At 42.4% G+C, this 27686-nt stretch overlaps 1 protein-coding gene across 8 annotated transcripts in view; it reads left to right on the top strand.

The window, feature by feature from the left end:
• Window positions 1–27686, top strand: part of dock10 (dedicator of cytokinesis 10) — a 370245-nt gene that overhangs the window by 220277 nt on the left and 122282 nt on the right. For all 8 annotated transcript variants that reach the window (XM_078563739.1, XM_078563738.1, XM_078563737.1 and 5 more), the window contains exons 8-14: window positions 4572–4767; window positions 5249–5325; window positions 9337–9420; window positions 17069–17224; window positions 17905–18141; window positions 26956–27078; window positions 27374–27456. In XM_078563739.1, coding sequence (XP_078419865.1) covers window positions 4572–4767; window positions 5249–5325; window positions 9337–9420; window positions 17069–17224; window positions 17905–18141; window positions 26956–27078; window positions 27374–27456 — 956 coding nt within the window. The remainder of the gene's footprint in view (window positions 1–4571; window positions 4768–5248; window positions 5326–9336; window positions 9421–17068; window positions 17225–17904; window positions 18142–26955; window positions 27079–27373; window positions 27457–27686) is intronic.

Raw genomic sequence — 27686 nt, 5'->3', positions numbered from 1 at the left:
AAACTCCAATGGATATTGGCCCAGCCTGTCCAACATTTCCTTGTAAGATAAGCTCCCCGCCCTCACATACCAGGTATCAGTCAAGTGATCCTTCTCTGAACCTCATTTTATATCCTTTCTTAATAAAGAGACCAAAGCTGTACACAATGCTCAGTTATGGTCTCACTATTGCCTGTACAACTGTAACAAGATATCCTTACTTTTATTTTTCATTCCCCTTGCATTAAATGACAACATTCCATTTGCCTTCCTAATTGCTTGCTGTACCTACGTCCTAACTTTTTCTGATTCATATTCCAGGACACCCAGATCCCTCTGTACCTCAGAGATCTGCAATCTCTCTCCATTTAAACAATATGCTCTTTTATTCTTTCTGCCAAAGTGGACAAGTTCACATTTTCCCACATTACACTCCAGCTACCAATTTTTTGCCCACTCACTTAATTGTACAATCCTTATGTCCTCTTCACAACTTACTTTCCCACCTATCTTTGTGTCATCAGGAAATGTAGCAACCATATATTCAGTCCCTTCATCCAAGTCATTGATATAAATTGTAAATAGTTGAGGTCCCAGCACCCTCCACTCGTCACATCTTGCCAAACCTAAAAAGATCGATTTATCCTTACTCTTTGCTTCCTGTTATAGCTAATCAATCCTCTACCGATGCTAATATGTTACCCCTACACCAGGAGCTCTTATTTTGCATAGTAATCTTTGATATGACACCTTGTCAAATGCCGTCTGGAAATCTAACTACAACACATCCACAGATTCCCCTTGTGATGCAAATATAATAATTTTCATGATATTTGTCTGGTTTATTGTAAAGTGGGTTTATGGGTGTAAGTATAGATGGTTCTGTCTGTGTTATGTAATTACATTCTGAGTCAAGTAGACTGCAAGCTTGAAATCATCAAAAGAAGCTTTGTGTAGAAATGCTAATGAGTAAACATGGATATGGCTTTGCATGTAAGGTGTGAAGGGAATTGCTTTTTTTAGGTAAATGAAGGAATTGTTTGGCTTTCAAAGGGATATTAGTCTGTTTACAACTAGCCAGATAAGCAAGGCTAAGGAGTGTGTTTATTTTTCCCAAAGGTTACTGACAATATTGGCAACATGAAAGTTTTTATATTATGAGCAAGATACAGTTTCAAAGACATATGGAACAATATAATTTACATATTAAAGAGAGGGAAACATATATAAAGGAGAATGAAATGTTATGTGAGGAGAGAGCCATGTAAGATCTAACAAAAGTGTGTGAAACAGCCTTCAAGAAGCTGCCTACCATTTGTGCATAAGTCTGTTATGTACAGTAATTGAAATTGGGAAGCCATTTGGAATTCCACTGTCAAGTGGGTACTGTGTTAACTTACTGGGCTTGTTTTAAATCTAAAACCTATTTTGGACTGTTGCCTTAAAGAAGGTGTGTAACTGGGAGTCAGGTTAATTAGGAATTTTAGGAGTTGTTGTTGTAGTAAGTAATTTGTAATCTTATGTATGTGTTTGAAATCTTTTATTTTGTTAATAGATATTCTAATTTATTTTTTTAAATCTCAAAGTCTTGGTGGACTCATTACTTCTGAATCTAGTGCACATATCTTCTCGTAATAAATATAATTTGCAAAACTGTTGTGATAGTGTGACCAAGTTTTCCTTGTGAATTTGGCCCGCCTGGCACACATCATCTGCCACATCATAACACCCTTTATCCATGTTGCTTGTTTCTCCTTCAAAGAACTCCAATATATTAGTCAAAAATTATTTCCATTTCACAAAACCATGTTGACTCTGCTTGATTGCATTGAGATTTTCTAAGTGCCCCACTATAACCTCCTTAATAATAGATTCCAGCAATTTGCCTATAACAGATGTTAAGCTAACTGGCCTGTAGTTTCTGCTTTCTGTCTCCTTCCTTTCTCAAATAGAGGAGTCACATCCACTATTTTCCAATCTGATGGGACCTTTCCAGAATCTAGGGAATTTTGGAAAATTAGAACCAATGCATCTACTATCACAGCAGCCATTTATTTTAAGACGCTTAGATGAAGTACTTCAGGATCTGGGGACTTGTCAGCTTTTAGTTCCAATAATTTTCTCAGCACCCTTTCCCTGGTGATTGTAATTGTTGTATGTTCCTTGCTCCTTTTCACCTCCTGATTCACAATTATTTCTGGGATTTTTATTTGTATCCTCTACAGTGAAGACATGAAAATCATCTGTTCAATTGATCTGCCATTTCCTTATTTTCCATTATTAATTCCCCATTCCCACTCTCTACAGGACCAATGCTCACTTTTTCTTAAATACCTGTAGAGACTCTTACTATCTGTTTTTATATTTCTTTCTAGCTTTCTCTCATACTGTAAGTTCTCACCCCTTATTAATCTTTTAGTCTTTCTTTGCCTTTCTTCATATTCTGCCCAATCTTTTGACCTGCCACTCATCTTTGCTGAATTATACACTTTTTCTTTCAATTTGATACTATCTTTAACTTCTTTAGTTAGCCACAGATGGCATTTCCTTCCATTAGAGTATTTCTTTCTCACTGGAATATATATTTTCTGGGTATTCTGAAATATCTCCTTAAATGTCTGCCACTGCATCTCTACTGACCTCTCTCTTCACCTAATTTTCCAGCTCACTTTAGGCAGCCCTATCTTCATGCTCTTCTAATAACCCTTATTTAAGTTTAGAACATTAGTTTTAGACCCACTCCACTCTCCCTCAAACTGAATATGAAATTCAATCACTGTTATGATTACTGTTACCAAGGGGTGCCTTCACTATGAGGTCCTTGTATAACTTGAAACACTCTGATCATTATTTCTCTTATTCCTAATTTGCCCATTTGCCTTGCCTTTTCTATTTAATTTATCACATCTTCCCAAACTTGTTCCCTTGCGCCCACTATTTAGTTTAAAGTCCTTTCTACTGCCCTAGTTATATGATACACCAGAACACTCGTCCCAGCGTGGTTCAGGTGAAGATCGTCCGAATGGTACAGCTGCCACTTTCCCCAGTTCTGGTGTCAGTGCCCCATGAATCGAAATCCATTTCTCTAACACCAATTTTTGAACCGAACATTTAACTCTCTAATCTGATTTACCCAGCACCAATTTGCTCATGGCTTGAGTAGTAGTCCAAAGATTACTAGTTGCTCATAGCCCCTCATCAGAACCCCTTTCCTAGTTCTACCTATGTCATTGATGAATATGTGGACCATGACTATTGTATTCTCTCCCCCCCCATTCCACTGCAAGTTCCTTTCCAACCAGAGCCTATGTTCTGAACCCTGGCACCAGGCAGGCAACACAGTCTTTTGGACTCCTGCTCTTGGCTGCGGAGAATTGTGTGTATCCGCCTGCCAATACTGCCCCCAACTACCATTACATTCCTATTAACTCCCTCCACTTGAATGGCTTCCTGTACCACGGCCAGTTTGCTCACCCACTCTGCGGCCATCCTTTTCATCCATACAGGCTGCGGCTTTGAACCTGTTGGAAAATTGCAAAGGCTGAGGCTCGTCCACTTCTAACTTCTGGGTCCTCATGCCTTCCTAGTTCACAGTCACACCTTCCTGTCCCACATTCTGCAGTCACAACACATCACCTGCCCTGCCATCTTTATTATGTTAATTAATTTATTCTTAACCTTTACTACTGATCATAAACCTTACTGCAACTAATAAAACCTTACAATTATTAATAAATTACACGGGATTTGAAGATAAATGAGCAAAATATTCACCAACCAATCACTTATCTGTTTTCCTGTGCTGCCACACTTTGATTGCTCTCAGAATGCAGTTGCTCTGCTTTAGAGCCTCAGACTGGACTGGATAGCTCTTCTAGGTGGTGGTTACTGCTTCCGGGTCCTCTTTTCACCAGCTCTTCTTGAGATGTCATACAATGCATTCCCTGTCATTAATACCAAAATAATAGTGCTTTCCATAAAATGATGGGAACAGTGATTTTCACTGTCAAAGTTTGGAAGTTGGGGGTAGAAACTCAAGTGGACAGACTTGGGCATGCATTCCTTTACTCTTGCAGGTACTTGACGTTTAGTCCCACTTTCCAACACAGGCACTGGCTCCCCAGAATACCTGGGAATCCTGTCAGCAGCCCATCAAAATTCTTATAGTGATACTAGCTGCAGCAAATCTACCAGGGGGAGCAACAAGCTGAATGGACAGACAAGATCAAAAAATACTGGAAGTCCCTACTTTATAGCATTGCAGGAGTTCTTTCTACATGAAAGCTACGACAGTTCAAGAATAAGGCTCACCTTAACCTCCTCGAAGGCAAGTTGTGATGGGCAATAAATGCAGGCATTGCCAATGATGCCCATGTCCCAAGAATGAATTAAAGTAAAGTCCTGTCCTCCCATACAGCAAGATTCTATTCAAGCAAAAGATCCCATCTCCAGAACTGAGTTAGTGAAACACAAAGTTAATTAATAATATCATTGTTTGTTTGTCCTTCTTACTTTATGCTTGTCAATTTATTTGATCAGAATGACCAATTTGATCAATCCTTTCTCTCTACCTTGTCTCTTGAATCTTTCAGAACAGTAAACTTCGTCGACATGCCTTTGAGCTGCAAATGAACAATGTGACATACTTTGTGCTGGCAGCTGATAGTGAACAGGACATGGAGGATTGGATTTCCACCTTGAACCGAATCCTCCAGATTAATCCAGAAGGATCAAGTCAGGAACGGAAAAGTGTGGACCTTACAGACATCAAACATGATGAAACTCTGGGTAAATTGATGCTGAGTACATGAGTTTAAAAGGAGGATTGAATTGAGTCATGATGTATAATTTAATTCCTTTTTAAGTACGTATCTTAAAAAAATCTATGATGTAAAAATATTTTATTGTGTGAACAAAAGTTATGAATTTTCCAGTGCAATGTGAAACAACACCCAAGTAAATTCTTATTTTCTTTTAAAGTTGCAAAACCATTTTAAGTTAATCAAAAATATTACTTTGATAATTGAGAAGGAGCTAATTTCAGAAAAAGTTCACTGATGCATTTAATCACATAACCATAGATGTTGAAACCTTTTAAATGGATACTTTACCTGACTGTTCGAGTTTCATATTATTCATTGCTTCTTTAAATTCATTAACTGAATTGTGCTTACATTTTGGTGTAGTTAAAGTATAAGTTGAAGCTTGGTAAATTGATCAAGCCAGCACATTACATAAATTACATATGTTTGACTTCATTATTCCACAGAGGATGAAATGGCAGATGTTGGCTCAAATGATGTAATAGACTCCTCTGAGGACATCATCCATTCAGAATTAGCAAAGGTAAGCTAATTCAGCATCTAAGCTCACTTTTTTTGACTTCCAAGGACTATGTTGGCAAATGACACTCATTCTGTTGTGATCTGTGGATTATATAATAAATATGAACATTTTTATAAACTCAAAGAATCAATACATTTTGCAAAGACAAATACATTGAAGTGGAACTAGTTATTGAATTGAGATTTGAAGGGCACATTTTTGTGCTCATAACTAGGTATGGCCTTTAAAGGCTTATTACAAATTTTGGGACAAGCTGTGCATATTTAACACCCATCAATCACATCCGAGTTCAAATCCAACCCTGCAAGCTTGGGGTGATTTTTTTTTGTCTAGCAGCTATATATATAAGTAAAATCAGGTTTGTGTCATTTGTTACCAACAAATAATTATTTATCATAATTAATTTGACACTCAAGAGAGGAGCCCTAATGATGCCTACTTTGTGAAGTGAACTTAATTGTGATGTAACTGCATGTCATTATAAGGCCAACCCGCCGGAAGCGGGTACCATAATAGTGATAAGCTTCAATTGTGGATCATTGTTATCTCGTTGCCTTGGGAGCTTTGCCTTGCCTCATCAGAAAATGGAACATCCCTTAATCACTGGTGGTACCAAAATAAACATAGTTTAGTCACGTGGGAGGACAGAACTTGAGTATTGCTGAAAAAAGAGACTTTTATTTTGTCGAAGCTTTTCACCTTGCACTCAGGACAATTCGCAAGATTATGTCATTGTCGCGCTGTATATCGCGCAAACTCATGAATGCGCCCAAGGCTGTCATTTTCGGCCCTGAAAATTGCCCAGTCTACCTCAGATACCTTGCCTTTCCAGGATAATATCAAAAATTTAAGCAACAGCTGAAGCTAGCTGTCTCATGCTGCTACTAGGCAGTAGCAACACAAATGGTATTCATCACTAATGGATGCTGCCGTCAAGCCAAAAAGACACTCGGCCTATCACACAAATGAGTTTTGTGGTAGATGAATTTCAGCGCCTGTGTGATGCTAGGTATGTAGGCCTTAAGTCTGAAAGATTGGCGAATCATATCAAACAGCATGTCCCTTCCGCTGTTCGCAACAGGCAAGGTACAGACTGTACCCAACCAGCCCGTGCTTGCAAAGCTCAAAACACAGTATCCAACATTAGATGTGATTCCCTGATTGGACAACATTTGTTAAATAATCCTCAGTGTGCTAAGAATTACGCTGACAACCAATTTAAGATTGTCAGTCGGGCTCGCAATGTGATGCATTTGCATGTACTGGAAGCTAAATATATTAATACACAGGGCCCTGTTCTTTGCAGACAGAAAGAACATGTACGCACATTGCAACTGTTTCAGCTAAACAAAACAAGTGACAGCCATTCGCTGGTTTTGGACAATGTCTTGACCAATCAGAGTTAATCTGCCTGGTTTAAAAATCAAAAAAAATGCTTGGCAGTTAACTATCAGTCAATGTAAACTAGTGCATTTTTAAATGTCAATGCCTCTGTCAATCAGAGTCTACTTGCCAAACAATCAGCTCTCTCTTCACATATAGTATAAACTTAATGTTTCACCTGACATGGGCATTTTCTTGTGAATTGTCCTGATGAGTGCAACATGAAAAGCTTTGACGAAACATGTCTCTTTTGTTTCAGAAATACCTTTTAGTCTTCAGTGGTCATCTGCTTAGATGGACTACTTATTCTCTGCCAGTGACCAGGCTGTTCAAGAGCTATAGAGATGGCGGAACTGTACCCGCATTTACATTCAGTGCAACTTGAGTTTCTATGAGCAATCTTTTGCAGTAATCTAAAAGATACCATGCCAGAAGCTGGTTACGTTCACAAAACTGTCCACACCCCAGATCGAATTAAACACATTTGGGACTTACTATTAATGGTGCTCTTTTTGCAGGCTTTTGTTGAGGCTCCAAAAATTAAGCTGGACACTAATAAGCATTTACTCAAAGCTTTTGAATATAATTTTAAAAAAATTTACTGAGTATCTGACTATTGTTTGCCAGTATAACTAGTAAATGGTTAAATTTAGGTTTTTAAAATCATTTTGAATTATTTAAAATCAGATTACCCACAGGTGGTGGATGGGACACTGATTAAAATCCTTATTTTTGTGACAAACTAATTTTCAGCTGTGTTAATCAAACTGTATCAAGTCACCATTCTTAAATATATCAAAGAACATTTCATGAACATCAAGGTTCATGGCAAATTTTATGTATAGCAATATGAGAATGGGTTTGAATGGAAGCTTGATGGGAAAATTTTCAAAAAAAAAGCACTTTTTGGGAACAATTTGCATCCAGATCATTAATAATGCCCAAAGTGAAAACGCGACTCCAAAACTTTTTTGGGAGCAAATTGAGAGCCTGGAAATTCTTGGGCTCCAGCTTACCAGTGAAGCTGCAGCGGAGCAGATCACCTGCCTCCCCTGCAGTAAAGCCACAGACACTGAACCAAGTTCCCTGACTGCAGTTTAAAGATCAGGCCTACATAGGGCACAATTCTAGGTCATATTCCACACTCAACTCCATCTCTCCATGTCCACCATTACACCCAGTATTTGTTGCTCATCCCTAATTGTCCTTGAGCAGATCGGGGTGAGCCGCCTTCTTGAACTGCTGCAGTCCATCTCGTGTAGGTACACCCACAGTCCTGCTGGTTTTTGACCTACCGACAGTGAAAGAATGGCACTATAGTTCCAGTCAAGATGGTGAGTGACTTGGAGAGGAGTTTGCAAGTGGTGATATTCCCAGGCACCTGCTGCCCTTGTCCTTCTAGGTGGTAGAGGCCCTGGGTTTGGAAAGTGCCGTTGAAGGAGCCTTGGTGAATTGCTAAATAGGAACAAAGAGCAGGAGTAGACCTTTCAGCCCCTCGAGCCTGCTCCACCATTCAACTGGATTGTGGCTGATTGTCTACCTCAATGCTACTTACACACGCTATCCAATATCCTTTGATGCCATTAGTATCTAGAAATCTATCGATCTCTGTCTCAAACATACTCAACAACTGAACTTCCACAGCCCTCAGGGGTGGAGAATTCCAAGGATTCATTACCCTCTGAGTGAAAAAATTCCTCTTAAACTCAGTCCTAAATGGCCTACCTCCTATTTTGAGACTGTCCCTAGTTCTAACCCCCCCAGCCAGTGGAAACATCCTTCCTGCTTCTACCTTGTCAAGCCCTGTAAGAATTTTATAAGTTTCATTGAGATCACCCCTCATTCTTCTAAACTCCAGAGAATATAGGCATTATATTATAAGTTATTTTAACTTCATTTCATTATTATAATTAAATTATAAATATTATAAATGCTATACATTACACACTGCTGCCACTGTGCATCAGTAGTGGAGATGGTGAATGTTTAAGATGGGGTGTCGATCAAGTGGGCTGCTTTGTCCTGAATGGTGTCAAGCTTCTTGAGTGTTGTTGCCACTGCACTCATCCAGGTAAGTGGAGAGTATTCCATCACACTCTTAATTTGTGCCTTGTAGATGGTGGACAAGTTTTGGGGAGTCATGAGGTGAGTTACTCGCTGCAGAATTCCCAACCTCTGGCCTGCTGTTGTGGTCACAGTATTTGTATGACTGGTCCAGTTCAGTTTCTGGTTGATGGTAACCCACCCAGGATGTTTATGTTGAGGGATTTAGCAATGGTAAAGCTGTTGAACGTCAAGGGGAGATAATTAGATTCTCTCATAGTGGAGATTGTCATTGTCTGGTACTTGTATAGTGTGAATGTTACTTGTTTATCTTATATTGATGGCTTCTAGTTTTGCTCTTCCCCACATGTGGAAACATTTCACCCCTCTCCAGTGCCTCCTAATCCTTTTCATAATATGCTGACTGGGACTGTGAACAGTATTCCAAATGTAGTCCAACCAAGGTTTGATACAAGAGTAGCATAACATCTATCAATTCTATCCCTCCAGAAGTAAAGCTTTTGATGTTTTTAGAAATAAAGTATGTGCTGACTTTCCTTTTCCCTTTTCGTTTATTGTACACAGTATATTGCAGAAACAGAAGAGACCATAAAAATGTCCAGAAATGAAGAACGACTAAATCTGTTTTCGCTTGACCCTGATATACCAGTAAGTAACTTATATATGTTGCTGTTAAATTAGTCAGAAAGGTACTGCTATCCATTTCTTTAAAAATGTAATTAATATGGTAGAGAAAGTCTCAGTCACTGCGACTCTGGAATCAGGTGCTAAAGGGGACTTTATGATTGATATAGATTGACTTGGCTGCCAAGAATTTCCCCTGTTGTGCACTCCAAACTCGTGTACCATGTTTCCCAATGTATTTTGCTTCTAGTCTCTGGCCATATCTACATTCAGCAGACAAGTCAACCTAAACCAGTCTTAAAGTCGCCTTTAGCACCTGATTCAAGAGTCGAATTGACTGGGACCTTGGAACTTATTTCAGCAGTACAATGATTCATAGCAAGGTGCAGGAAACCACATGGACATGGAGTGAAGACAAGTTAAAAAGTGCATGTAAATTATAATATGTATCTTTGTAACCTACCAGTACCAAAGGACAATATCAACCATAATTAATAATTTGAATAAACTCTGATATTGTTTACCATTCCAATTAATTATGCTTGTTTATACCAGGTGTTCTTAGATTATGGTGGACAACAGTGTGGGGAAAATACAATCACAAACTCATTGCAGTCCATTAATATTTTATTGATTAATGTTTAGTTTTAATTAATGTGTGGCTTAAACACTAAACGTGATGAGGAGGAAAAAAAATCAGCAAGCTTTCATTCACCATCCGATACATGACTTAAAATGTAGAAACAGCTCTGAGTTACTATCTTGTGCGTTGGGTGAGCGCATGGCCATTGTAGTTTGATGTTCCACAATGGGATAATTTGCTGCATCTGCTGCCAAGACTGATGCATAAAGTGTGGCCACATGGATGAAGCATAAACCTATTGTTTTTGGGAGAAAATTAAGGAGTGAAACTTGCAGTTTTGTGTTAAGTGAGCATGTTATTTTACTTTAGCACTTTCAAAGAAGTATGTTTCTTCATAGGCCACAGCAACTCCTACCTCTCAACTTATTTCACCTGTGGTTCTGTTTTGAACCCACTTTCTTGTCCTTCAATTGTGTTATCCTTCACCTCTTATTACATATTTCTTTTGCTAGCTTTTGTTCTGCTGATGTCCTTCCTCTAAATATCACTTGCATTGACATTCTCTTTCCATTTCTTTTCTTGTATCTCTCATTTTTTTTCCTGCTTGATTATTTTTCTCTTTGTCAGACCCTATTTAATTCTTTCTTTAATCACATCACCCTCCCTCCCAGTGTGGTGCACAAATTGCCATAAAATCGAGTGTTGTCAATCTGGGATATGTACAACTCTCCCCGTCACTTCCATCACCCACCCACCCAAACCCCACCCCTGCCCCTGCCCCTGGCCCTGTCAGACATCATGCTAGTGATTTGAAGGGATGCCCAAACTAGCAGGTCTCCCAAGGAGGGAACGCATTCAATTGATTGCATTCTCTCCCCTCTGAGTCAGAAGGTTATGGGTTCAAATCCCACTCGAGAGACTTGAGCAAATGATCCAAGTTCACAACTTGGTGCAGTACTGAGGGAGCACTGCATTGTCAGCACTGTTTTGTCAGAAGTGTCACCTTTTGCAACAGACTTTAAACCAAAGCCCCATCTGCACTCTCATATGATTTAAAAGACCCCAAATCAACAATATGTTGAAGAAGATATGAGATGTTCTCCCCAGTATTGTGGAAGGGCAGAGGGGTTTGAAGGCATAGATTCACAGCCTCACTTCAGATTAGTAGAACTGTTAATAAATAAATAATTTAAATAAATTTAAGACAATACAACACAGATTTGTTAGGATGCTGCCTGGTAAGAGGAAAAAAAATACTAAGAAGGACTTGAAAAGTTGAGGCATTCAAGGGGGCATTAGATGATTATTTGAATAGAAACAATGTGCAGGGGTACGAGGAAAAAGCAGGGCAATGGCATTAGGTCATAATGCTCAACTGGAGAGCCGGTGCAGACACGATGGGCCAAATGGCCTCCTTCTGTGCTGTTAAGATTCTGTGATCACCACCACTTCCTCTCAAGCACTTACATTGGCCACTAATAGGAAACCAAGAGCAGATGGCCTATAAGTTTGCATGACTGTTTCACCATTGTCTGTGGTACATTCCAGCCCCCATTTCTCTACCTGATTGTTCTGTGTACGTGTGAAACAGAAAGTACTCCAAAAATGGAGTCTCACCATGAAAATCATTTAAAAAAAAAATCCCATTTAACATCCTTTTTCTTTAATGTTGCTGTCTGTCTCATTTAGTATATATTTTTTAAACTGAGTGCTGATAACAAAAGCACTGTGGCCAACAATGTGAGGCAGCTGAATTATCATTGCTAATTACTATTATTAATTAAAGGGTCCTTTCTGAAATGTGTTATTTTGGCTCCATTTACAGTATTCACTTTGCAGCACGACCCCCCCCCCCCAACCTTCCCATTTTTATAGAGAACAGATTTTGGTGACATTTTATTCTCACAGTGCAGAATTGGACAATTTTCCCTAGCATAGAGAAACAAAAATGAAAATTATCTCTTCTCTGTCTGAACAATTTCCTTTAACCTCAACCTCAAAAGTGCACCATCTACAGCCCAGTGTGAATTTTCTTTTATCGCACCAATAATCCTTATGACCTTACTGTATGAGATTGTAAGATTGTGAGTTATATAGAATTGCAAAGAGTCTGCAGCACAGAAAAAGGCTGTTTGGCCCAGCTTGTCTATGCTGCCATTTATGCTCTACGTGGGCCTCCTCCCGCCCTACTACATCTAATCCCATTTGATTCCTTTCTCCCTCATGTTTATCTAATTTTCCCTTAAATGCATCAATGCTCTTTATCTCAACTACTCCACGGGCAGAATGTTGCTCTTGGCGGGGGCGGGGAGGTCGGGAAGCCAACCGCTGCCCGCGATCAGGACCACACCGGAATTTTACGCAGGCCAGCGTGGAGCGCGAGCAGCAGCACTCAGCGCTGCCTGTGTGGGCGGGGAGGGGAGGAGGGTGAACGGGCCTAGCACGAACTTTGTGCATGTGCACGGAAGAGCATTTCAATCTCCCTGAGGCATCAGGGAGATAAAGTGCTGTTTTTAAAAAAAATAAGGAAAATAAAAATGTTATAAAACATGTCCCCTCATGTGACTCTGTCACGTGAGCAGGGACATGTTTTTAATTCAAGTGTTAAATTTTTATTTTATTTTTATTTGCTTTAGGAAACCTCATCCCACCTGGCTGCTTGGCCTTTTCGCCTGCTCGTCAACCGTTAGGTTGAATGGACAGTGAAAATTCCAAGCAATTATTTACTTAATGGCCTTAATAGGCCTTATAATTGTCGGTGTGCCGCTTCTGGCTCTGGTGCACGCACGCTGACCTAACTATCCCGAGAGTGCATGTTGACGTTGGCATGCTCGGCCTGCGTCAATGCGCTTTATTTCGCGCTTGGGTGTGTCAGGCGCCGCCCGCACACCAGGCGTAATTTTCTGCCCCATGTGTTGGCGAGTTCCACATTCTTCTCACATTCTGGATAAAGAATTCCCTGAATTCCCAACTGAATTTACCTATGACCACCTAGTATTGATGATCCCTAGTTCTGATCTCTTCCACAAGTGGAAACATCATCTTTACATCTATTCTGTCAAACCCTTTCATAATCTGAAAGACCTCTCCCAGGTCAACACTTAGCCTTCTCCTTCCTAGAGAACAAACTTGCAACCTGTTCAGCCTTACCTGATAAGTACATGCTCCCAGTTCAGGTAATTTTCATGTGGACCTTTTTTGCACCTTCACCAATGCTTCTATATACTTTTTATAACATGAAGACCAGAACTGTGCACAGTACTCCAAAAGCGGTTTAACCAAGGTTCAATGCAAATCTAACATAACTTCTATGCTTTTCAATTCTATCCTTCTAGTGCCTGGCCTGCTTTTTTATGGCCTTATTAACCTGCATCAAGACTTTGTGATTTGTGTAGCTCTTATTGATGAAACAGTCCTTTATGAAACATGTTATTTTGGCTCCATTTACTGTATTAGCTTTGCAGCACTAACCCCCTATTTTAAAGAGGACAGATTTTGGTGACTTATTACCCTTAGAATTCTTTGCTGTTCTATCCCACTTAAGATTTTTATTATATAAACAGTATGTGACCAGCATGTTTTCTTCCTATCAAAATGTATCACCTCACATTTACCTATATTGAAATTCATGGGTGGAATCTTGTGAAGGTGACATGGTCCTAGACCTGCATTGTCTCTAAGGGGGAAGGCCCACCAAACCATGAGCCAATCAGGCAGTTGAAAGGCCACCGGCAGGCCTTTTCTGGGATCAGGAGCCAGTGAAAGGCTGGCAGCTCTTTTGCTCTGCAGCAGCACTGGGAAGGTGGTGGCTGCTGCTGGAACAACAGCCACTAGTGGCCCAGGATTATGGAGCAACCAAGGTCAGAGGTAAGAAATGGCAGGAAGGGATTCGTGAGATGGGGGTTTTGGGGGGGTGTAGAGAGGGTCGGCAGCAAGAGCAGGGGTTGGCTCTCAGAGCCCCCCTCCCTTCCTGATGCTGGGTCCTTTGAACCACCCCTACTCCCACCCGTCCCCACCCAGGAGATGACAAGCAGCCTGCACAGGTTTACTTCTTGTGCTCCCCATGTGGTGAAAGACATTCCCGCAGCTGGTTTAATACTTGCGGCAGGGGGATGAGGCCCTTAAGTGGTTACTAATTGCAAACGTAAAGGCTTGAATTGGCAGTGGGGGAGGAAGATTGACGATGGGCCTTCCTGCCACGAATGTAATTGGGATGGAAGTGAGAAGGTGGTGGGGTGCTCACCTGCCACTTTCCTGCTTGATTAAATGCCCTCCCTGTTTCCAAACACATCAGTACACAGGGCAGAAAATACTGCCCCATTTGTCAGTTACACAACAATTCTGCAATTTTATTCATGTTTTCTGGTATTTTATTGCAGTATTTACTATATCCCCAATTTGCCATAGTCCCCAAGTTTTGAAATTGTACTTGTGATTCCCAGGTCAAAATTGTTTATGTAAATTGTGTACAATTGTGGTCCAAACATCCACCTTTGGGGAACATTATTCCCACTTTTTGCCAGTTCGGGTAGCTTTTCTTACCTAATACAAAAGCAAACTACTGCAGATGCTGGAAATCTGAAATAAAAACAGGAAATGTTGGACATACTCATCAGGTCAGGCAACATCTGTGGAAAGAGAAACAGAGTTAAAGGGGCGGATTTTATGTAGCCAATCGTGGTGGGAACACTGGTGACCAGGCCTACTTAATCATGGGAGAGGCCCTGTGTCAATCACCCAGCAGCAGGAAATCCTCCTGCGATTAAGTCAGAGGATGGATGGCACTGATGTGGGATACTTGGCCACTAGCGGCAGGATGTCAATTAGGCTCATTAATGAGCCAATTGACACCCATTATCCCTGAGCCCATTGCAATTTACTGATGGCTCAGCGATTAAATGGAGGCCACATGGGTCTTCCGCACCCTCAGATGGGCACCCAGCTAAACCTTTCGGGTTTGCCAGTGGTCTCCTGGGTTTTGGCAGGTGGGTGGAGTGGTGGGGTGGTGGAGTGGTGGGGTGGTGGAGTGGTGGTCCTCACACTCAGGTACTCTGTATGCAAACACAGCACTGAAAGCCACTCCCCCCCAACCCCGTGACCCCCATCCTGCCTTCACTTACCTGTGACCTGGTGTCCTTACATGATCCTGGATCTAGGATGGGTGCAGTGTGCCAGCAGCCACCATTCCCGCTGGTGCTGGCGGCAATGATGAGCTGCTGGCCTCTGATTGGCCAACAGCTCTTGAAGGGTGGGACCTCTGTCACCAGGGGCCTCAATCCTGGCTGATTTCCATTGGGCCTCCCCCAAGGAACCCACGCCAGTTCTCCAACCAGTGAGTGTAACCCCTATTGGCCTGGCAAAATTCTGGACAACGTTTTAAGTCAAGGGTCATCATCGATCTGCAACGTTAACTCTGTTTTTCTCCACATACATGGCCTGACCTGCTGAGTATTTCCTGTATTTTCTGTTTTTATTATTGATTCTTAACACCAGCTCATATTTTCTGTTCTAAAGCTAACTTGCTGTCTATTCTGCTTGTTTTATGACTCCACATGCTCTGACCTTCACCTTGAATCTTGTTAACATACCTTCTCAAAGGCCTTTTGAAAATCCAGGTATCTTCCATCTGATACATAATTCTTGCCTACTCCTCCTGTATCATCTTCAAAGAATTGAATATAGTTTTTAAAATCTGTTCTGACTACCCTGTTACTGTATTTTTATTTCTTTTGATTTTTTTTTTTGTTCCATCTTTAATTATTCTATTACCCTTTCCACCACTGGTCTTAATCTAACTGGTCTATAGGCCAGGATATTTAGGTCGGCAAGTAGGAGGCAGGGCCTGCTCGCCAACACATAAAATGACACGGGATGATGTTGGGCGGAACCCCCGACGTCACCCCGCGTCATTTCAATTTTCAGGTCGGCGGGGGTGCAGCCGAATCAGCTGTGCGCCCGCCGAACTGTCAACGGCCTATTGAAGCCATTTAAAAACTAATTCAAGTAATTCATGGACCTGCCCATCAAATCTTAAGGTTGGCGGGCAGGCCAGGAATCCTGGCGGGCTTCAGAAAAAGCATAAAACCTCATCCATGGGCAGGATGAGGTTTCATTGGGGTTTTTAAAAATTTAATAAAAGTTTGATTAAAAGTGATGGACATGTCCCAACTCATGTGACAGTGTCACATGAGGGGACATGTCAGGGAAATTTTATGTTTGTACATTTACCATTTTTAAATTTGGGGCCGATCTCCCTGAGGCAGCACTTAGTCTCAGGGAGATGAGTCCGCTCTTTCGTGCGCACGTGTGAAAGAGCCCACTCTCGGCTGAGGGAATCCCCCTCCTGCCCGCACAGGGAGTGCATAGCTGGGCGGGCCTGAATTGGGGGAAAATTCTTCCCATAGTTACCTGACTCTATTCCTTGATCTAACATTTTTAAAATATATATGTCATAGTGTCTTTGGTAGCTTTATCTTAACTTATTTTAATATGTGAAAATGCAATTCATTTGGAACAGGGGTTTTGTCCTGCCTTAAGTGTGATTAGTTTATCAATTATCTGCCCACCTTAAATATCTTTATACTTTTTTAAAATCTCTTCATTCAATGTCATGTTCACCTCATTAGTCTCCTTGAAAAATAATGAAGCAAAGTAATTATTCAATATTTCTGTCATTACCTGGATAGTCTTGAGTTACTGCTGATTATATTAAAAGTGATGATTTAATTTCATATTGGATCCTTGCCATCGTCAGAGAGTTGAGACTTTTAAAATACCAATCTGAGTTGAATATGAATTTGGGTTGATGAAATGAACACTTGACAACTTAGTTTCCAACCCCGTAACTCCCTGTAATCTCATCAGCATCCCCAGTTTAAACAAAAAAAAATGAAGGAAATGAATAGAAATGAATAAAGCAAAACCAAAAAAAAAGTTTTTCTTGAAGAGAAGCTGTGTAGGTGAGATGGCCCTTTTAATGGAGATCAGCACAATAACAATGTTATTTCTGCTAATATATGACTTCTAAAAAACTTTCATTCTCTGAAGACATGTATATCTCTGGACGATGTGTACACATTATCTTTTCAGATCCTCAAAACGCAGAAGTCAGATTTTTTGCTGAATGAACCATCATTGAAGCCTTATGAACAGAAGCTGGGCAAGCGGATTATGGTTACATGCAGATCTCTTCTCTTAAATCTTCAGGCTTGTGTCAGTGATACTGAAGGTGGTCAGCTAACCAATGTAAGCACCTACTCCATTATTGCTGAATCCAGGTTAATTATCCAGTTAGTTTTCATGAGTTGTTCTGTGCTTACAAGGCAGTCGTTATCCTATGAGTCTGCTTCATTTTTGATCTCTTCTGCATTAAATAATTACATCTGCACAAATTGCATTCTACTAGACATTTTCTAGTGGAAAGATTTAACTCTAAATCTTATTATGAAAAACATGTTAAGCCATTATTTGAGTTTTAGCTTTCCTGATATCAGAGTGGGTAAACGTGCTGTGTCTTACTGAGCTATACGCCATTCCCTGATTCAGTTTTTTATCTGTGTTGAGTCACTTCTCAGCTGATGCAGAAGTAGATGGCTGGATTTTCAATAGCTGGCAGGTTAAGTGCGGATTATTTTCTGCTCTGATGTTCTCCACAATACATTAACTAGCCGGTATTCATGGTGTCGCACACAAAAAAATACCCACTTTGGAAAATTATAGAATGGTAACTATGGAACCATATCCTAGCAGAGAGTCAGTGCCTTAAAGAATTGGCAGGTAAAGGAGGAGGGAGAAAAGATCGGAACCAAAACCTCGGCAAAGTTTTTCTTGATTGATTTAGATTTTAATGGCAATGTTGAGCAGTTACATATTTCATGCTTAATACATTGTAAACAGAAACTTTTAACCTGTTTTATTTTGTGTAGGTTGAGCCATTCTTCATCAGCCTTGCTCTCTTTGATACTCGAGAAAACAGAAAAATATCTGCAGATTTTCATGTGGATTTAAATCATGACAATGTCAGGCAGCTGCTCTCTGGTTCATTGTCTATGACAGAAAATGGAGGAAAAAAAAATTCTCCTGTGAAAACAGCTGGGGGAGAAAAATTTGAGGAGCCCCAGTTACAAAAATTCCCTGAAGGGTGGCTACAATACCCAAAAAAGGTACTATGATGTGTGTTTCTGTTACTTTTCATAAATTTCTGGATTCTAACAGATTGAATGTGAGTTGATTCTGTAGCTGGATGTTGAAAACCAACTGTGATTACCTTAAAACTAATGTATAGTTAGATGTTACTGTCTTAAAAGCTTGCATTTTTATTAAGGGCTGCTTAAAGCTCATTGGTGCTTTTATGATGTTCCAATGTTTGCAAGTTATAATAGTGCTGCATAAAGATGTGGCTCGTGTCCCTGAGTTTATGGTTGGCTTATATAAAAGTTGCTGTGCTTAACATTTTGCCTTCGGCAGAATGTGACATGTCTTGTGAATAAGTAGAATGGAATCTTCAGATAACATTTAAAAAATATATTGAGAAGACATTTTCTCATCTTCAGGGGGAGAATTTTTCCTATGGTGAGCGGGTGGGGGCGACTGCGCACCGCCATTTTATGTGGGCGGGCCAATTAAGGCCCACCCAGTGTAACACGTGGCCAGTAGCGCTCAGCGCTACCTGTATGGGTGGGGGGAGGAGGAAGAGTCGGGGCCCGCGCTCTTTCGCGCATGCGCGTGAAAGAGAGCAGCAATCTCCCTGACGCACGGAGCTGCCTCAGGGAGATTGAATGGGTAATAAAATAACTATAATAAATAAAGTTCAAATTTATTTAAACATGCCCCCTCATGTGTTACATGAGCTGGGACATGTTTGTGAAGTTAGGAAAATTTATTTAATTATTTTATAAAACCTTCAGGAAACCTCATCCCGCCCGTGGATGAGGTTTCCTGAAAAACGCGAAGGTCGCTTGGCCTCTTCACCTGCCCGCCAACCTTAAGGTCGGACGGGCTGCGTTCTTAACAAGTTTAATAGCTTTTTTAATAGCCTCCGGTGCACACCCGCCAAATGAAATGTGGAAATGACACATAATGACAGGACGCACGTCCAACGTCATCGCACATCATGTTATGTGTCGGTGTGTCCGGCCCGCCTCCGCACACCGACAGCAAAATTCTGCCCCAGGTTCAGGGCTCAGGAGAGAGATTAGGGATAATGGAAGTGGCATGTTAGACATATTCAGCCTGTGATGGTACAACATATCCGGTTAATGATTATACTGAAGTTGTGGAAGTGTATAGAAAATCTAATAATGGGATCTACTGATGATTTATCTGATTTAGGATTGCCAATACCTCTGAATAAAAGATGGAAAATGTTAAGAGCTCAATTTGCTCCTTCCCTTTCCCTATCCCAGCACAATGCGTGTATCATTCAGTGCAAGAAACCATGGAAGCCATCATCCTTCCCACATGACATAATTTACTACTTAAATGTGAAGTGTTTCAAAATAACCACAAAATGCACCTTCCCAAACTTGGCACCCTGTTGGTAATTACTATGCAGACATGGGGCAGAATTTTCTGCTTAACGTGTGGGGGGCAGTCCCCGCACGTCAGCACATAAAATGACACGCGGTGATGTCAGGTGAGCGTCCTAACGTCACCGCGCACCATTCATTAATTAATGGGCTAGTTAAGGCCCTTAATTCATCAATTGATGGCGATTTTCAGGCGCCCGTGTGATCTTCGGGTCGGTGCATGGGCGCAACGGGCAGGTGGGTAAGAGACTTTTTAATGAACCTCATCCACGGGCAGGATAAGAGGGCTCAGTGGGGTCGTGAATCTGGTCTGTGAGTATTTATTGCAGAAGGTTTATTAAACTTGCCTGTGTGATCTGCAGCAGTTCAGAACCAATTCCAGCAGCTTTCTGTGTACTTTGAACCTTCAGGTCAGCATTCTTCAGTCAGTAATCTTCATCGGTCCTGCAGCTTTCTGGAGGCCTCCCCTTAGCCTGGGTATGGGTTCTGACATGTCCACTGGAGGCAGCTCCTCTGAGGAGGAAGGGAGGGCTAGAATAAGGAGGAGGCCAAGAGTGCACATTCAGCCTCTAGGGGAGCCACCTTTGGGAGTACAGGTGCATGCACAAAGGGTGCAGGGCCACGAGGTGGTCCAAGGTGGAAGGGGCGATAGAAGACGCCACTGTCCTGCTGCCGGGGTATACAGGCGGCGAAGCAGCTACCTCAATATGTCTGAGGTGCAGTGCCGAAGGAGGCTCCGACTGTCAAGCGAAGCAGTCAACTATATCTGTCAGATGATTGGCCCTGAGATCACTCCAAACAGTATGGGCAGTGTGTTGGGAATGTGGAACACACTGCCTGAAAGGGTGGTGGATACAGAAATCCTCCTAACATGTAATAAGTATTTGGATGTGCAGTTGCGATGCCATGGCATACAAGGTCATGGGGATAGTGCTGGGAAATGGGATTAGGAGACTTAGGAAGGTGTTTGAGCCGCACATCCTCGAAGGGCCGAAGGACCTTTTTCTATGATCCACACGTCTGACTCTAACGCTCTGTGACCGAGCAGTGTTGCAACAATAACAAAGTAAGCAATCGTCAGTGCTATGGATGTTGGGAGGACAGAGCGGATCTCACTGTTGGCCTCAAACACCTGGCCGTTCCACCCCAGCCTCACTGACACCAGTTGACCTGGGCACATGGCGCCTCTCAAGCTCCAGGGCCTCCTGTTCGAAGCGACTTAACATCATCAAGTAAGCCTGGCCGCCTCCAGCCCTCGAACGCTCAGATGCATTGTTAACATTCTTCTCCTGAAAAAACAGAGAAGACCATTCATTGCGGCAATTTGCACATGGACTCTGCACGCACACGCCGGACCCCAACCACAGTGACCCATCTCAGGCCTCCAGCTACTGCTGATCAGTCACTCAAAGATAGTACGGCTGCTCCCAACCCTCCCCAATGGCCACCTTAGATACATTCTGCGTCCATCACTTTAGGAAACACACGGTCTTTGCTCCCATAGCAAGGAGGCACAACTACGTGAGCATCGAGGGCAGCAGATGGTTCTTAGCCACGATACCTTGAGGCTTCCCTTCCACAATCTCATCACCGTGAATAGGACATGTGTTGGAGTTCTGAGTATGCGCCTAGCTGCATCTCCTGCAGGTTGCCCCCAGACTAGTCATGTGTGACACATGGTGCGGGGAAGAAGTCATCTCCTCATGAACCACTCAGGCTGATGTAAGCATGGGCACTACCTGCTTGCCCACCCAGCGTACAAGAAATGCCCAACATGATTCAATGCAGTCACAACAGTAAGACTTTGGGGAGCGGGGGGGGTGGGCCTCAAAGGCTAAGGCTACCTGCTGGGTTAAATGCCCAATGCCAACATGGTACTCACCCTTCCAGAGCGCAACAAATCGTTGAAGCACTTACGGCACTGGATCCAGGTGCGCCACACCACGTCACAGGAGCTCACCACCTCTGCCACCTCCTCCCAGGCATGTTTGGTCACGTGGGAGGGTCACCTCCTCCCATCCTGAGGGACCAACACCTCCCGCTGTGCTGCTACCTCCTCGAGGAGGGCAGCAAGGCAATCATCAGTAAAGCGAGGGGCACATTGGCCCCCCGCTAGCCTACCCTGCAGCCTGCCCTGCTCCTGTGACAGACCCTGCAGCCTGCCCTGCTCCTGGGGCAGACCCTGCAGCCTGCCCTGCAGCCTGCCCTGCTCCTGTGACAGACCCTGCAGCCTGGCCTACCCTGCAGCCTGCCCTGCTCCTGTGGCAGACCCTGCAGCCTGGCCTGCTCCTGTGGCAGACCCTGCAGCCTGCCCTGCTCCTGTGGCAGACCCTGCAGCCTGGCCTGCTCCTGTGGCAGACCCTGCAGCCTGCCCTGCTCCTGTGGCAGACCCTGCAGCCTGCCCTGCTCCTGTGGCAGACCCTGCAGCCTGCCCTGCTCCTGTGGCAGACCCTGCAGCCTGCCCTGCTCCTGGGACAGACCCTGCAGCCTGCCCTGCTCCTGTGGCAGACCCTGCAGCCTGCCCTGCTCCTGGGGCAGACCCTGCAGCCTGCCCTGCTCCTGTGACAGACCCTGCAGCCTGCCCTGCTCCTGGGGCAGACCCTGCAGCCTGCCCTGCTCCTCTGCCCTTCCTTCCAACATGCCCTGCTCAGCCGACCCCCTGTGATGTAACCTGGAAGTGGCCATTGTGAGCAGCCTACAGGAGGCTGCCAGGCCTTCCTTTAAACAGACTGCTGGGTCACCATTGGACCCGGCGGTCTGTGCACACCCGCCTCAGCCCGAACACTCCCACTATTCACGGGAGTCGGCAAATACACTGAGCGGGCTTTAATTGGCCCACCTGTGCAAAATTGTGGCGCGGACCCGATCGCGGGCGCTGATCGAGTCCACGCCCACCCGCAGCCGATCCAGCTCCATCCGCCCGACAGGCAGAAAACTCTGCCCACGATGCTGAAGGGGCACAGCTATTAGGTTAAGCAGTTCCTTATCTAATTTACAAAAAGAGAAATTAGCAAAAACAAATCAAGAGTTCATATGTTAATCCCAAATTAAATCACCATTACTATTCACCTCGCTTATGTATAGTCTTCATGGCATGCCTGCACTGGGGCTGGGATTGAGCAGATGTTAAAATAATCACAGTTTTATTTTGGTTATGGCACCGACTACACATTATGCAGGTGAGAACATTTTCCAGTGCTGTCACCTTTCCATTTGGTGCAAGTCGAAAAAGAGACTGGGGAGATGAAGTTTAACATCAGCAGAGGTGTAAGGTGGGTCCTCACACATCAAACCCAGTTTCCTTTCCATTGGCTTCTCTTCCTGGCCACACAACAGTAACTTAAAACAACTTTTTTTGGGATCCCTTCAGGATACACCACCAGAAACACTGCCCTGAGTGTCTACAGCACAAACTGTGACCAGTCTTCCCAAAAAGGGCAATCGGACATCGATGTACATCATCAAATTCAAATGTGCATATTTAAAGGCTCCTGCTGACTGGAACAGGCAGACGTTTTAATCACCCAGTGGCAGCCAAGTGTAGGCAATCAATCTGCCAGCCCTAGTTGGAAGCTGTTGCCACCCTATTAACGCTGATTTTGGTGGGCTAAAGTTGACACCCATGGGTTTCAAGTTAAAGGCCATTTGTGGTTGTTTTACTTTAACCAGCATTCATCAAGAAGCATATTATAACAATAATTACTGGTACATTCATCATTATTTTGATGTAAAAATATACATGGATTCTAAACACTCTTGCAAGCATTTTTTTAGGGTGATGTGCACATTTAGACAATGATAGATGACGTCCGATGGAAGTGCAGATTCCATGATGCTGATTCATTGATGCTCAGGACTGCAATTTTGAATCTTCCTCGGGGCAATAATTGCAATAGAAGCATGAGATTAATTTAGTGTCCATGGGGAAAATTTTCCCCCCATTGGGGGGAAGTGGGGGCTGTACGGGCGGAGGCGGGCGCGAACCCGATCGGCGCCCCCCCGATCAAGGACGTGCCGCCATTTTATGTGGGCAGGCCAATTAAGGCCTTCCCATCATGATACTCACCTGAAAGCGCTGTGCACTCCCTGTGCAGGCAGGGGGATTCCCTGAGTGGTTCCCTGTGCTCCTTCGCGAATGCGCGTGAAAGAGCGCAGAGAGCTCCCTGAGGCACAGAGGAGCCTCAGAGAAATCCGTTTGACATGTGTAGGTTTAAATAAAAGAAGAGAAAAACTTTTGAAATGTCCTCTCATGTGACACTGTCACATGAGCTGGGACATGTCAAAGTATTAATGTAAAAATATTTATTAGATTTTAAAACACTTCATGAAACCTTATCCTGCCCGTGGATGAAGTTTCATGATAAATGCAAAGGCCGCCTGAGCTCTTCGCCTGCCCACCAACCTTAAGGTTGGACAGGCAGTTCATTTAATTGAGTTAATGACTATTTAAATGGCCTTAATAGGCCTTTGACAGTTCGGCTGCTGCGCGCCCACCGAGCTGAAAATCTAAATGACGTGCGGCGACATCGGGATGCCCGCCCGACATCACCGCGTGTCATTTTACGCATCGGCGAGCAGACTCCGTACCCCGCTCGCCGACGGGAAAATGCTGGCCCGTGTCAATGATACATTTTTCATTTATTGTTTGCTGATTTTCATTCATCAGAGACAGTTTGTACTGATTCAGTGGCATTAAGGGACTGTTACTATGTGACTTATATTCTTCTGTTGTACTGTTAATTAAAATATATGTAAATAATTTGATAATTACTCTACCTAATGCAGTTTAATGTGTACTACAAAGAAGAGTTGAATTTTATGCTCCAGAACTGGAAAAACTGGTAGTGAATTTTAATATGCACAATAAATGGTGAAAGCTTTCATCATGAATTTGTACAAAAATTCTTATTGTTATTGGAAATCATATGTAGCAGAAGGATTTGTTCCAATTTACCATGATGTTGGATGGAGAAAAATTTAATTGATCTCCTGAACATGTGTAAAATCATTTAACTATCTTGACAGATTGCGCTGTCTTTTTTGAATACTGCATCTGCCAAGATGTTTTCCCTACTTTGGTCGCCCATGGAAACAGACAAAAATCTGGCAGTATAATTGTTAACCGTCTCGTCTGTCAGGATTGTTGTCATGGGTTCAAATACTGTGCTTGGCTGTATTTCTTTCTGTCTCTTTTAACAGTGTATATTTTAATGTGGCATCTTGAAAGAAAGTACAAAATGTCTGCAAACATTACATTAGCTGAATTTGAATTTTGTGTTAAATTCCATTTAAATAGAATATGGCCTCTTCCTTCTAGTGTGTGTATAGATCCCATTACATGTCTTGAATTTGAAATCCAGCTAGGTTGGCATCTGAGTTTGACACTAAAGTAATCCATCTTAGGTGAGAAGAGAAAATCATCAGGTGGCTAGAAGGTGTATCTTTAAGTTCTGGAATTCCTTCTCTGAATGTTCCTACCTATCCCTTCGTCCTTTAAGACTGCCCTTAAAACCTACATCTTCTACCAAACTTTTAGTTACTCTTCCAAATATCTCTTCGTTTGAATCAGTGTCAATTTTTGTCAAGTGTTTTGGGACGACCTGCCAAGTTGAAGCTGCATTATGAATGCCGTTGTTGTTGGTCTGTTAGGAGATGAAGAGGCGTTATATAAATGAAAATTGTTTTGTTGTACCTCTTCCTGGACAGTGTTTCCTCTCTCAGCTACTTGAACCAGCCAAGACTAGCAAACTCATATTATTTCTGATCACAGCTATATTGTAGGATTTGGGAAATGTGGTGAGCCAGAAAGCAATGTTTAATTCTCGGTTATTCTGTCATGTCTTTAAAACAATGGGGTAAATCATTTGGTGCACTATATTTAAGTAACACTTGCTTTAGGCGGTTCAAGAATTGTCTCTGTGTCCTTTGAGCATAAAACTATGCATGTTGTTTAATGATTGGATTTAGGCCTTAATCTGTTATTGACTGATATTGAACCATTCATTAATCCGTGGCTATTGATGCTGTCAGTACAATAGCTATGAAATGTTATTACTCTGGACATGTCCACGAAGAAAAATTCACTAATAATAAACCAAATTCCAGTCAGTGATAGTGTCTCCTTTCTATTCAGATTGTGTTTAAACCCATTGCTCGCACTAACAGAGTAGCACAGCTCTATAGCTCTCTACCAAGCTGTTCCTGCAAGTTAATCAGTAACCTCCAGTACCTGCTACCTCTTGTATTCAGGTGACTTTAATAAGCCCATAAACCTAAGCTGACTTTCAACATTGGGCCCAACAAGTGATATACGAACCGGTTTCCCAGGGAAGACTTGGACCTCCAGAAACCATTCCCCTTTGATTATTGGGGTAAGGGGCTCAGGGGTGGATCTGCCCAAGCTCCCCACTGAAATTTCCTTGACTCCTATCCATTGGTTGGAGTCCTGATTAAATCTGCCATATTTCATAAGCTATATAAATACTTTGGCTACAAGAGCAGGTCAGAGGCTGGGAATTCTGCAGTGAGTAACTCAGTTCCTGACTCCCTAAAGCCATCTAGAAGGCACAAGTTGGGAGTGGGTTGGAATACTCCCCACTTACCTGGATGAGTGCAGCTCCAACAACACTCAAGAAGTGTGACACCATCCAGCACAAAGCAACCCACTTGATTGGCATCCCATCCACCAGTTTAAACATTCACTCTCTCCACTACTGATGCACAGTAGCAACAGTGTGTACCATCTACAAGATGCACTGCAGGAACTCACGAAGGCTCCTTCAACAGCACCTTCTAAACACATGACCTGTACCGCTGAGAAGGACAGGGGCAGCAGATGCATGTGAACACCACCACCTGCAAGCTCTCATCCAAGCCACACACCATCCTAACTTGGAACTATAGCGCCGTTATTTCACACTTGCTGGGTCAAAATCCTGGAACTCCCTCCCTAACAGCCCTGTGGGTGTACCTACACCACGTGGACTGCAACAGTTCAAGATAGCAGCTCACCAGCACCTTCTCAAGGGCAATTAGCGATGGACAACGAAAGCTGGCCTAGCCAGCGACATCCACATTGAGTGAAAGAATAAAGAGGAAAAATATCCTTTATGATTACTTAGCTTGGGCATGTTGGACAAAATGAAGACTGATGGGCACTTGTAGGAAATAAACTCGTAGGGCTGCAGAGATAGAGCAGGGCAATAGGACTGGCTGGATTGCTCCACAGAGAGCCGGCATAGATTCAATGGGCCAAATGGCCTCCTTCTGTGCCATAAATGACCCTGTTTGTTGCAACGTTAAGTGCATCATTGAAATTGTTCATATGATTAAAAAATGTAGCAGCTCCTATCCATCTCTTCTGTTTTTTTTTTCAAAATGAAAACTTTGCACAATCGTTCCACTCTGGGAAAAATGAAATTAATTTATGAATTATTATTTAACATGTAGGCCATTTTCTCTGTATCAAACCCACATATGGACATCATGCTGGTGGCAAAAATAGAAAAAGTACTAATGGGAAACATTTCCAGCTGTGCTGAACCCTACATTAAAAGCTCAGACTCGAGCAAGGTACCTGTTTATTTCTGTACTGTTCATTATTCTTTAGACATACTTTATATTATGTAATGTTCTATTAATAAATCGAGCAATAAGTAATAAAACTCTTCCTGCATGGTTGTTAAATTATTAATATGACCCCAAACAGTTTCTGTTCATGAATGAGTGGGTCTACTACAAAGGCTAAAGATGACCTGCATTGAAAACATGTTCATTCTAAAGATGCTAATTAAATTAAGGATGTGGTGTTATCATGTATTCTCATAAGGTCTTTGTCATTTTTTTAAAAAACTGTTTCCTTGTCAAGACTGCACAGAAGATTCTAAAGACTAACAAGCAATTTTGTAATAAGTTAGCCAAGTACCGGATGCCATTTGCTTGGTCAGTGAGGTACGTATATGTTGATGTATACTGATAGATACCTAGATGAGTGGTTGTACATTAATCATTTATTTGTATATCTGTTGGGCGCTTTGTGAGAATTGTTAAAGAATTGTGCTTATTTTATGCTGCAAAATCCAATACTATCCAATCTTAATTGGCACAGAATTCTTGAGCATCAAATATACAATTCTGTTACTCACAGCTCCAGTTATGAAAACATGCAAAAGGATCAAAGA

Source organism: Cetorhinus maximus, chromosome 19 (genome assembly GCF_964194155.1).
Source record: "Cetorhinus maximus chromosome 19, sCetMax3.hap1.1, whole genome shotgun sequence".
In the NCBI taxonomy this organism is placed as follows: domain Eukaryota; kingdom Metazoa; phylum Chordata; class Chondrichthyes; order Lamniformes; family Cetorhinidae; genus Cetorhinus; species Cetorhinus maximus.
The sequence above is the reverse complement of the archived record's forward strand: the minus strand, read 5'-3'. Positions and strand labels throughout refer to the sequence as shown.